Consider the following 11,542-nt stretch of genomic DNA (forward strand, 5'->3'; position numbering starts at 1 on the left):
AGTAAGGCTCTGTTTTTACGTTGTCTTATGTTAAGGCAAAATGTGTACCTCCCAGTGTTTGGGTCCTCTGGGCTTCGTTATGGAGGAGTTGAGCTACAGAAATTAGCCCAGTCAATTAAGTTTACGTGCGTAAAAGTTAAAGTGATATGAATTAAGATCAATGTGACCTACAGAAGGAAATTAAAAAAAAGTAGGTAAATATATTTTGTTTTTAAAACCGCATCACCATAAATTTACTTTTGGAAAAAAGTCGGTCTGTTCTCTGGCGGTTAGCATAGGAGCTAATTAGCTATCAGGATGCTTGTGCTTTGGTTCTTTTACGTATTGATTGTCCAAACGTTTAATGTGGAAATATGTAGGTTAAAGGTATATTGTCAGGGTTAATAAAAATGCGTGCGATAACATGTTATCTGCATAAAAATGTTTGCTGCTAAATAATTTGAATCTTGAATTTTGGTGTTGATTGTGTTTTACTGTGGTCAAGTCAAGTCAAGTGGCTTTATTGTTATTTCAGCCTTGTGCAGTGTTACAGTTCACAGTGAAGCGAGACAATGTTCCTCCAAGACCATGGTACTACATATAACATATAACAGACAAGCAACACATGACTACATAATGTGCAGGTATGCAAAAATTGCAACAAAACAAAGACTGCAACACCAGACAGAACAGAACGATACAGACACAAGACAGTGCAGACACAACAGTGCAATAGAAAAGGGCAACAATGACAGTGGGTTGTGCAAAAATTAACTTGATGTATGAAGGTGTGTGTATGAGATTGTGCAGATGAGTGCTTGAGGTAGTTACGTGTATGAAGGTATGTGTGTGTGTGTGTGTGTGTGTGTGTGTGTGTGTGTGTGTGTGTGTGTGCATGTCAGTCCAGTCACTGAGTGTTCAGTAGTCTGGCGGCTTTGGGGAAGAAACTTTTTTGCAGTCTGGCAGTGAGAGTCCAAATGCTCCGGTACCTCTTGCCAGAAGGCAGCAGGGTGAAGAATGTGTGTGAGGGGTGCATGGGGTCCTCCACAATGCTGGTGGCTTTGTGGATGCAGTGGGTGCGATGAGTGTCTGTGCTGGAGGGAAGAGAGGTTCCAATGATCTTCTCAGCTTTTCTCACTATCCGTTGTAGGGTATTGCGATCTGATGCGGTGCAGTTACCATACCAGACATATTTAGATATGTGGATGTCCAGTTCAAAATTTTCTAGTATAATCTGATTTAGTTTTATTGTGCCTTTTTCTTGCCTGTAATAGACTTCTAAGAGAGATGAAAGGTTTAAATCAAAAGACACTATAACAACACAGTGAATTCCTTCTTTCTGAAACAGTTTTTTCTGCAGCCATGACTGTAGTGATTGGATTTGAGGGCAGTGCCAATAAGATCGGCATAGGCATAATCAGGGATGGGGAAGTGCTTTCCAACCCCAGACGGACTTACATTACACCTCCGGGTCAAGGTAAGTTGGAGTTCCTCTAAGATATTAATGATACCTCCAACATACTGCTTGTATGAAAATCTGTTAGTTGACTGCATGCTTTATTTTATATGTCAGGGTTCCTGCCAAGTGACACAGCCAGACACCACCGTGCTTTCATACTAACCGTCCTGAAGGAGGCGCTGGAGCAAGCGGGGCTAAAACCTGCAGACATCGACTGTGTGGCATACACCAAAGGTAATATAAAAGATTTTAACTTTTCAGATGTCTGTCAAAAATTGATCCAAACATGTTCTCATCAAAAAGGGTCATAGTGATTTTAAATAACTGAGAGTTGATTGTTTGTTAACAAACAAACGTTAGTTTTATATCGCAAGTTACTCAAAAAGTTCAGACCTTCGTTAATGAAGAGCTCCCCATCAGAAAAAGGATGGCTTAAAGAGATGGGGTTTTTTTCCTAATAAACAAGCCAAAGAACACTTGTCAAGCTCCACAGCTTATAAAGAAAATTGACCATGTCAAAATTTCTCTTATTTATCCTTCCTTTGACAACTATTAAGGCCTGCTTTAAGAAACACGTGCTTATCTGTCTTACATCTTACATATTGGGTTTTTCAATATTTTGAAACTATGACAGAGAGAATATAGCTTAGTGCTATAGCAGCTTTAGACTCTAAGAACATAACTAATGGAGGGTTCAAAACCACCTGATCCAGCCCTAGTTATCAACTATAACCAAAAAGTAAGCTTAATCAGATCATGAGGAGTCTGAGAGCTGAAGGCTCTGGCTCCCATTCTATTTTTATAAACTCTAGGAACTTAAATTAAGCCTGCAACCTGAGAGCAAAGTGCTCTGTAGGAATATTATTGTACTAAAAGGTCTTTAAGATATGAATTGAAATAAAGGGACTGTGATTCTTGACTGATGTCTGTAGAAGACCTAACCAATAAGTTGTTCTCCTTCAGGTCCTGGTATGGGTGCACCCTTGGTGACGGTGGCTCTAGTGGCACGCACAGTTGCACAGCTTTGGGGAAAGCCGCTGCTCGGTGTGAACCACTGTATCGGACACATAGAGATGGGACGACTTATCACCAAAGCCAACAACCCCACCGTGCTTTATGTTAGCGGGGGCAATACACAGGTTGGTTCCTCCCTGTAAGCCTCATGAAGAGCTTTTTGGCACAGAACGACTACACTGCATTTTCTGATGAGCAGCTGTCAGCTAAACAGCAGTATATTTGAAGTAGAAATGCAGTTTGAGTTTTGTTCATCCTGAATTTTGTGCAGGTTATTGCATACTCAGAGCGGCGGTACCGAATATTTGGGGAGACCATCGACATTGCAGTCGGCAACTGTTTAGACAGGTTTGCCAGAGTTATTAAGGTTTGTGTCATACTTCTCAACATAAAATCATCAAGTTGAATTTCACTTAGTGCAACAGATGTGTGATCATACTTCTGTATGAAACCATTTCTACACTCAGATTTCCAATGATCCAAGTCCAGGCTACAACATAGAGCAGATGGCCAAAAAGTGAGTGAGATCACTGAATAGTTGTGAATATTTAGTGTTCTTTATGTTTTTTAATATTTTTTAATGTTTATTCTAAACTTTGCTTTCGCTCCACATTGCCAGAGGGAGTCAGTATGTGGAGCTGCCATATACAGTAAAGGGCATGGATGTGTCCTTTTCTGGCATTTTGTCCTACATTGAAGTAAGTCCTTTGCTCTTCTGTAAAGTTGGTTGTGTCATATTGATTATCTCATGCATCATGGCTGCAAGGCAAGGCGTGAAATACTTTTGGTTTACGTTCTTTACGTTTATATTCCTTCCACAGGATGCTGCTCATAAGATGCTGAGCTCTGGTCAGTGTACAGCAGAAGACCTGTGTTTCTCACTTCAGGTACAGCATAGCGCCTTTATACACACGAAAGTCAGAAAGTTCATATTTTGGTTAGGTGGAAAACATTTGATCCAGTTACCTTTGGTGTTGCAGTGGAGTTATCCTCTGATAAAACACCTTAAAGGAGTTTTTCTCATTGACTTTATAAGATTGTCAGAACATATTTCTGAAACAAAAATGCTCCTTCTCATTTCAAGTGCAACTGGAGCTTATTTCTGGCAGCTGGTTCACCAGGTTTTGTACATTGTATAATTTACTGAAAAGTGTGATTTGGTTTGTTTGAGGAGCAGCCCAGAGGAGGTTTCACACTTTTATAAGTTTCACAAAACGACTTTATGTTCAAATCAGTGTGTGTGAAAAGCTTGTTCTTTTTTTATTTTAGTTTATTTTATCAATTAGTTTTAGCGAGAGTTATGAGAGTTTTAGCTAATAGATAAATTAAAGTTTTATTACTGAATTGATCAGTTAGTTTGTTTAAAATAAGACAGAAAGTAGTGTCAATGGTCAAATCTACAACAGCTCTATACAATGTCCTGAAAGTTTTGTGTGTGTGTGTGTGTGTGTGTGTGTGTGTGTTTGTGTGTGTGTGTGTGTGTGTGTGTGTGTGTGTGTGTGTGTGTGTGTGTGTGTGTGTGTGTGTGACCAACTATCCAGAACTCAAAGATCCAAGAAGATTAAAGCAGCACATTATTTGAATTGTTTAAGATGTGATTAAAGCATACTGGATTATGAAGATATTTACCTCTTGAATTTCTGTTAATCAACTATTTGTTGCAGCCCTGATTGGTGTGTTGGCATCAGTGATGTCAGTATTTCCCATTAGTATTGCTTCTGTCTTTGCAGGAGACATTGTTCTCCATGCTGGTGGAGATCACAGAAAGGGCTATGGCTCACTGTGGCTCCCAGGAAGTGCTGATTGTCGGTGGCGTTGGCTGTAAGTATACCTGAAATGATCAGCTGCAGCTTATTCTAAAATATTAAAGCAAATATCCTGAAGCATTTAAGTTTTTGTAGTCATTTTGTGTGCGCTATTTTTACTGTTATGAAATGCAATCGGTGTAAGGCTCGATTTTATCTGTAAAGAAACGGGAACACCAGTTTTCTTCTATGTAAAATCCAACAGAATAAAATGACTTCCCACAAGCAGTGAAGCTGTCTACATGAACTTCAGCAATTCACATTATTCCAAGGTTCTGTTGTTTATTGTTTCTAACTACTGTTTGTTTATGTACTTATTATTTCAGTCACTCAGGAATGCCTTGGATCCCTTAAAGTCTAAGCCCATTATTGAAACTCCTCTCTGTTTACTGTTGCTATGAATGGAAATGAGTTCACGCTCTCAGAAATGTGTTTATCTCATGTTCCAACCACAGGTAACCTGCGTCTGCAGGAGATGATGGGAGTGATGTGTAAGGAGAGAGGAGCAAAGCTGTTTGCCACAGATGAAAGGTAACCCACTCTGCCCAACACTCAGATCCTTCACTTTCATTTCCATTGAAATTTCACTAGAATTAGTTTCACTTTTACACGCACGAGCAGCAGTTTGGTCCTAAGACCGAGTACAGCGTACTCTCACCCATCCTACTTTTAAGAGTTGATGTGTTTGTTATTTCCAAAGCTCTGTGAATTCCAGGTACTATGCAGTCATGAAATTTCCTAGCTGATTCCACAGTCAACTGTTAGTGATATTTGAAGAAAGTAGAAATGATTGGGAATGCAACTCGGACATAAAGAGGTAGGCTATGTATAATCACAGAATGGGGTCAGCGGCTGTTGAGCCGCATAGTCAAAAATTTCCATAGACACACCAGAAGGTCAGAAGCTGTTATAACTGCAAAGCCTGTGGATTAAGAGTTGGATGTCACTCAATCTCATATGTGTGTGAAGGCAGATGAGCAAATACTTGTGGTTATAAAGTGTACCATTCATAGCCACAAAAACATCTGATATATGAAGCTGTCCTTGTGTGAACACATGCAATGGAGCTCTTCATTGTGACTTTTTCAGTTGGTGTGACAGGATCTTGATCTGTCTGGAAGATCCAGATGCAGATAACAAAGATCAGTTTGTTGCCACAGATTTTGCATTGACAACGGAGCGATGATTGCTCAGGCCGGCTGGGAGATGTTTCGGTCTGGTCAGGTGACAGAGCTAGAAGACTCATGGATCACACAAAGGTAAGGCTTCATAGACCTTTTCAGTTGTGATTTGATAACCCACCATAGAATCATATTTATGTCCCTTACTCATTATAGGTAGATTATATGTCTGTATCAGTATCAGTTAAAGTGGGTTTAAAAATTGCTAATCCTGAGTCTAGGATGGAAAAATTCATTCTTATTGTGTTTGTGTTCATATTGCTGTGCTTGCAGTAAATGACCGTGGGTTTCTCTCCTGTTGCAGGTATAGAACAGATGAGGTGGAGGTGACATGGAGAGACTGACTGCAGCACCATCATTTTGTGGTCTGTTGTGACACATTTGGCGTGGTACACCAGGCCTCGAAAGTAACACGGCAGCTCCACAGATGAATACTTTTCTGTACATCCAAAACCTGATCTCATCCATTTGCACCACATGGTTGAAAAACTATTTAAACACATCCAAGAGACACACTGCTGTAACATGGTCCTTCATGAAAAATGTCTCAAATGCTCAGACTGTAAATTAGTTTAGTTCCTGAGCTATGCTACATAGCTTCACTGGTTAAGGCCTTTTTACATGCCAACAAAAAAATGCAGACTATTAACCAGGAAGACTGCAAGTTTCCATTTTGAAGGGTTTATCCAGACAGATCATTGATATCAAAGGAGCTGGTTTCATATTTTTAGTGCCTGACTAACATTTAAACAGCTCACACACAGAGCTCGGTGTTGGATTGTATGAAGGAGTAGCTTTGTATTACCAAAAATGTTACTTTTCTTAAAATTCCCACCTTTATAACTTTAGGTTCTGGAGATGTACCCGCTGAGCCCCCCTCCCAGAACTTGCTCGTATAATTTCTTGCACGTTTGCATGTGCTCTTATGTAGTTACAACAGAAAGTTTTTCATGAAATTAGTGAGATTTTCAACCCTGTCAGGCTGCCAGCAGTAAATGACAATTTGTGTTGAAATAAAGATGATTAAGCGATCCACTCAAGTTTACTCATTTTTATTAAGCAATACTGTTCTCTTACATTCTTCCTCCTTCTCCAGTGTAATTTTTATTTAATAAATTCTTTTCAAAAATCAACATACTGAACATGGTGACATCCCTTATGGATTCATAAGTAACATTCACCCAATTGGGACCAAATGAAAACAAAAGGAACACAGCATTAATATGGTGATGTGATAAAGGGTGAACTCTTCTGTGCCTTTGACTACACCCTCCTGTAAACTGAAGACTTGGGTACAGAGGTCCTCTGCATACATTAACGGTAAAACTCAAGCAGGAACAAGACATTCTTCTGATTTGTAATCGATGGGGGAGGGGGAAAGTCACTCTGATGAGGGCTTCTTGCACACAGGGATTGGTAAACAAATTCTTTGAACAAAGTGCTTGATTGACCACTCGCTTCACAGAGGACAAAGTTTGATAAAACGGCAGCTTTCAAAAAGGGAACAAATTAAATTACAGCGCCTATAGTTAAAAAAAAAAAAAAATTACACATACAAGCTTAAAATGGTAATGAGAGACAATGAAAACGGGTCTGATTAATTAAGGCAGGCTTTCCGTAAGGCGTTAAAAAAAAGTCCATTGCTGTAAGATCTTAAAGGAGTTAGTCCAAAGTGCCTCAGTTTGGCTTTGCGTGAAGACATCATCCTGAGTGCAGTGTGTGAGAACAGGACTCAAATTTGTCCATCTTTATGTATTTTTATGTGTATGTAGTTGTGTGTGTTTCCTCTAGGGGCCTGTCACACTGCTAGGCTGGGTGCTCCTTGGTGTCCTTGTACCAGATCACCCTTTTTGGATCTGAGAAAAAAAAAAAAAAAAAAAAAGGTCAAAAGGGATACTTCATACAAACTGCTACTAGATTAAACATCAGCAAAAATTAGACCGCTTTGAAGTTTTCTTTGAGTAACCACATTTTGAAGCTTGGTTTAGAAAGAAAAAGATATGCAACACATTTTAGCAAATTACCATCAATGAGTGTGTGACAAAATAGTAGGGAATAATGTCTTGCGCCAAAATGAATGCACAAAAATTAGGAAGACTCACCTTTTTTCTGTCTGTTGCAGATAGCGTTCCACTCTATGGAGTGAGAGAGGAGAAAAGAGGTAGTTGTTATTCACCATAATTTCAGATTTAATGATCTCTAGCCAGATGTCATTTTTAAAGCTTCTTGTTACCTTTACTATGATAGTTCAGAGCTTCCACTAGATGGCGACAACTGAGCAGCAGCTTTCCATTGCTCTCGTCGACCTCTGCGCGTGCAATTGGGTAGAGGGAGGTAGACACTGGAATTGGCCTTTCTTCTGGGGGCTTCACTGTGAGAACTGTGTCAAGCTGTAGGTCTGCTGGATGTTTAGGATCTGTGGGCAGTGGGGTACTGGAAGGGGAGTTGGAGCCGGAGCCTTCTGTGACTGGTCTTGCCTCACTAATGAAACTTAGACCCCACTGATTCTGTAGCAGCACGCCAATGGCAGGTCGGTCTTCCTCTAATGCTCCAGTTGCAGCTCCCGCCTTCACCTTGGAGGCATAGCTAACAGCAGGCTGTAGCTTGGCAGGGCTGTCTTGCACTGGGAAGGCAGGTGGGGGCTTAAGTAGAGACAAACTGTCCTCAACCCATCTTTCCTTTTGGTTAACCTTTTGTGGCCTTTCACTTACACGGCCAACACCCTTCTGACTTTCCCTGCGCAGACTACGGCCTTTGTGCTGTGGGCCCCTGCGTTCCTTTTCCCTGCGGAAGCTAAAGCCATGGCTGGGACCGATCAGGTCACCGTCGGGTGAAAGCTGCCGTGGCAGCTGGTCACCTCCAGAGATGCATCCTCCACCCCCACCACCTCCACAGTTTCCCGAGCCAGGAGACAGGCGGCGGTTCCGAATGTGTGGCTCAGAATTGGCGGCTGAAACAAGGACTGCTTGGTCACATAGACCATCAGGCTCACACACAGTGTTGCTGGCTTCCCATGTACCTGAAGAAAATGAGCATTGACAAGTTGATCAGGTATCTGCTGTTTTAATAAACTGTTATCATGCATATGAGCAGCAACTTCCAGTGCTGGGTGATTAGTCAGTGAAATCACTAAATCATAATCATATCATCATAATCACTTCCTTACCCCAATCAACATTACTGTCCTACTAGTATCTTGACCTTACTTTAGTAGGCATACTTGTAGTGAGTAGTATACATAAAGACTTATCACTTGGCATTGATTAACAATGGTCTTTGCACTTGTCTCTACTATGCAAACAAACATTGGGGGTAGATGACACACTTTCATGTGACTTCAGTGTGGCACAGGAGGCTGAACAACAGCTCCCTGTATAGCTGGCTACTTGCAAAGTTGAACAGAAAAAAAGACCAATCCCAAAATAGACAAATACAAAAGCTGGAATCAAAACAACTCTTCTGAAGAAATCTACCATCAGCACTTTTGATGAGCAATTTATCAAGCCCAGTATAAAACGTTTTGGGTTCAACTTCCTCAGTCTGAAGGTGGAAAAAATGTAATCAAACAGACTTCACCTCAGGCCGTACCATGTGACTATTAATGCAATCTCACACAAGATGCTGATAATTCAGGTCAACTAATCTCAAATTAATAAATAAATAATGCTGCCGTTGGTTAAGAGTAAACTAATTCTATTCCTAACTGTGCTTAACTGGCAGATACCCATCACAGTTCTCAGCTGTCATCACCATACTTGTCCCTGTGTCTGATCTTGCCCAATGATCTGTGTCACGCTGTCCCACTTGCTGGCTCATCATGAAAAGGAGTGACTGGGTAGCAGAGTCTTTACGGGAAGGTTCTCCCGTTTTGGTTGTTAAAGCATTCTCTGTCCGCACGGCGCCACTCAAACAGACTCAGACCGACTCAGACATTACTGTTGGCCGTTTTCAAATGCACCACAAGTGGAAACATAAAAAGAGGAAGCACATAGCTTACAGCGGGCCTGATTAGCGTACCCGCTCCAAAGCGCCACATTTCAAAAGAACTGGTGAGACAGTTCACCGCCCAGCCGACCCCGTCTCATATACCGCTCCGAAATTTCGAGAAGCCGGCTAACTCCGCAGACTCTTCAGTCTGCCGACTATTTAAAAAAACAAAGATGCCAGAAATGATTTAATAGTTTCCATTTGTGGAAAAAAAACACCCGCTGGTTCATGTAAACGGTGCTTGCGGCTAGAACGATAGAAGCTAACAGCGAGCACCGGCGTTAGCAAACTTTAATTAGCAGCGTCACGAAGTGGAGCGTAAAACTCGACGGTTTATTAAAGGTTCCACTTTGACCATCGAAAAATGTATGAACACTAACTACTGCGGGACGATTAGATGTGTTTGTTTTTACACGTATTAAGGTTGTAAAAAGCCACCCAGAACGCTAGCCGAAGTTTCGTAACTCCCCCCACCACCTCATTCAAAGCGGCGACAAGCTTCTCTCGGCGCTGCTAGCTCGGCGCTGCTAGCCCGCCGCTAATGCCGCGGCCAAACACATAAATAACACGTCTGAAAGTGAAGCGTTTCACTCAGATATACCGAAATATAGCATAAACTCACCTGTTTTAATATGCATCTCTTTTCGCTCGATGTGTCGCTGAAGCTAAACCGTTGAGTAACTTGTTTACAGCGTTGAGATAACGACAGCAGCCTGCTTGTAACCCCCACCCGGAAACGACACGAAAATGTGGGTGGGACAGGAAGTGCCTGCAGATAAGTGGTCCGGCGGGAATCTCGGTGTGAATTTTAACCCTCCACTTCACACATTGTGATGGTGTATGCTTAAAATTATTCAGCATTATTTTCTGACTAATTTTGGAACATTTTATTCCCAAAACAAAAATTTTTTTTATTTCAGACACCCGTTTCCGAGATATATCCACAACGTTGCCCCTAGGCAACTAGGCTTGTATAAAACAACAGAGACAATTATTAACTCATAGATCATTACACAATTGTTGGAAAGCAATACAAACATAAGAAAATCGTCCAAAAATGTCAACCAATTTTGAAGCAAAGAATTGAAAAACACATTTAGATTATTTAGCTTTATGGCTTGATACAGGCTTAAGTTCGAATTGTCCAATATAATATACTGATTCTCATGTTGTGAGACGTTGCTGTCATTCTGTGTGAAACTTTCCAAAACAGTTCTTTTGTGCTGTAAAACAGAGCCACACATTACACTTTATAGACATTACCTCTGTTTTTTCTGTGCACCCGGGAACACTGCATCTTTCCTTGTTCCATTCAATTTAATTTATACTGTAATGCAATTAACCTATAACAATGCAGAGAAAACCCTGACAATTAGACAAGCCCCTATAAGCAAGCACATGGCTACAGTAGAAAGGGAAAAACTCCCTTTTAACAGGAAGAAAGCTCCGACAGAACCAGACTTAAGGATGGGCGCTGTGGGTCTCTGCTTCCTTGTTTTCTCTTCATGCTTTTGAGATATCCCACCACTGGCTCGCCTTCTCTTCTTGCTTTCCTTTTTGGATTTGCACAGATTTTGAGCAATTTTGCATTTAAAACCACATTTTCATTTTCAGGTGCCCCTACACCTGGAAGCTCAGGACACACGTAAACTTGGGATTGTAAAAATAATAATCTGATATAATTATTATTACTTGGTGCTACATGAAATAATATTATTATATACAAACACACTGTTATCAAAGTCTTCCTCAAAAGTACCCCTTATCACACAAAGAAAGAGAGAATTTCTGATCAGGCAAAGTAAAAAAATAAAAACAAAAACACTCTCCACATGTTCTTACATGTATTTTTGATTTACAGTTTATGTCATTTTAAATATGATTACTAGAGGAAATATTCTTACCTTCTTCTCACACCATGCGATCGTGTCACTGTGTGTCAGAAAAGGATGCCCCATATTCAAATCATGCTTGATAGTGATTCCCACATCTTATTGAACTGAAATTAGATACCTTTCCAAACATTCTGATTGGTCATTTAAGTTCACATCTACTGGGCATGAGGCTTAAAAAACCTTTGTTTTGTACATTAATCCTCTACAGCACAACACAAGACT

The 11,542-nt window shown here is 40.7% G+C and overlaps 2 protein-coding genes across 5 annotated transcripts; one reads left to right on the forward strand and one right to left on the reverse strand.

The window, feature by feature from the left end:
• Positions 1-48: 48 nt before the first annotated feature.
• LOC116323450 (O-sialoglycoprotein endopeptidase) lies at positions 49-6,471 on the forward strand. 4 transcript variants are annotated; one of them, XM_039601550.1, is made up of 13 exons: positions 52-190; positions 515-623; positions 1,328-1,456; positions 1,553-1,672; positions 2,402-2,577; positions 2,724-2,819; positions 2,920-2,969; positions 3,072-3,150; positions 3,274-3,339; positions 4,183-4,273; positions 4,713-4,788; positions 5,418-5,516; positions 5,743-6,471. In XM_039601550.1, exons 3-13 carry the CDS (start codon positions 1,342-1,344, stop codon positions 5,780-5,782), a joined length of 1,008 nt encoding a protein of 335 aa, XP_039457484.1. In that variant the 5' UTR covers positions 52-190; positions 515-623; positions 1,328-1,341; the 3' UTR covers positions 5,783-6,471. The 4 variants fall into 4 exon arrangements, 3 of the variants coding, with proteins under 3 accessions (XP_031599642.1, XP_031599643.1, XP_039457484.1); XR_005608937.1 differs by lacking the exon at positions 515-623 and having other exon boundaries at positions 49-190; positions 5,347-5,516; XM_031743782.2 differs by lacking the exon at positions 515-623 and having other exon boundaries at positions 49-190.
• Positions 6,472-6,474: 3 nt separating this feature from the next.
• Positions 6,475-10,202, reverse strand: si:ch211-214j24.10 (uncharacterized protein LOC558894 homolog). The gene is made up of 4 exons (XM_031743786.2): positions 10,048-10,202; positions 7,672-8,457; positions 7,541-7,573; positions 6,475-7,294 (listed from the first exon to the last, which is right to left on the reverse strand). Exons 1-4 carry the CDS (start codon positions 10,061-10,063, stop codon positions 7,245-7,247), a joined length of 885 nt encoding a protein of 294 aa, XP_031599646.1. The 5' UTR covers positions 10,064-10,202; the 3' UTR covers positions 6,475-7,244.
• Positions 10,203-11,542: the final 1,340 nt, after the last annotated feature.

The sequence above is a fragment of the Oreochromis aureus genome, linkage group 17 (assembly GCF_013358895.1).
Source record: "Oreochromis aureus strain Israel breed Guangdong linkage group 17, ZZ_aureus, whole genome shotgun sequence".
Lineage (NCBI taxonomy): Eukaryota > Metazoa > Chordata > Actinopteri > Cichliformes > Cichlidae > Oreochromis > Oreochromis aureus.

What these genes read in the sequence shown, in the direction of transcription:
- LOC116323450 (XM_031743782.2), top strand. Translation starts at nt 1,342, where the DNA reads ATGACTGTAGTGATTGGATTTGAGGGCAGTGCCAATAAGATCGGCATA. An exon ending in GGTTTGCCAGAGTTATTAAG is followed by an intron (nt 2,820 to 2,919) that starts GTTTGTGTCATA and finishes TTCTACACTCAG; the next exon opens with ATTTCCAATGATCCAAGTCC. An exon ending in GCATTTTGTCCTACATTGAA is followed by an intron (nt 3,151 to 3,273) that starts GTAAGTCCTTTG and finishes TTCCTTCCACAG; the next exon opens with GATGCTGCTCATAAGATGCT.
- si:ch211-214j24.10 (XM_031743786.2), bottom strand. An exon ending in TCTGAACTATCATAGTAAAG is followed by an intron (nt 7,574 to 7,671) that starts GTAACAAGAAGC and finishes CTCACTCCATAG; the next exon opens with AGTGGAACGCTATCTGCAAC. An exon ending in CTGCAACAGACAGAAAAAAG is followed by an intron (nt 7,295 to 7,540) that starts GTGAGTCTTCCT and finishes TTTTTTTCTCAG; the next exon opens with ATCCAAAAAGGGTGATCTGG.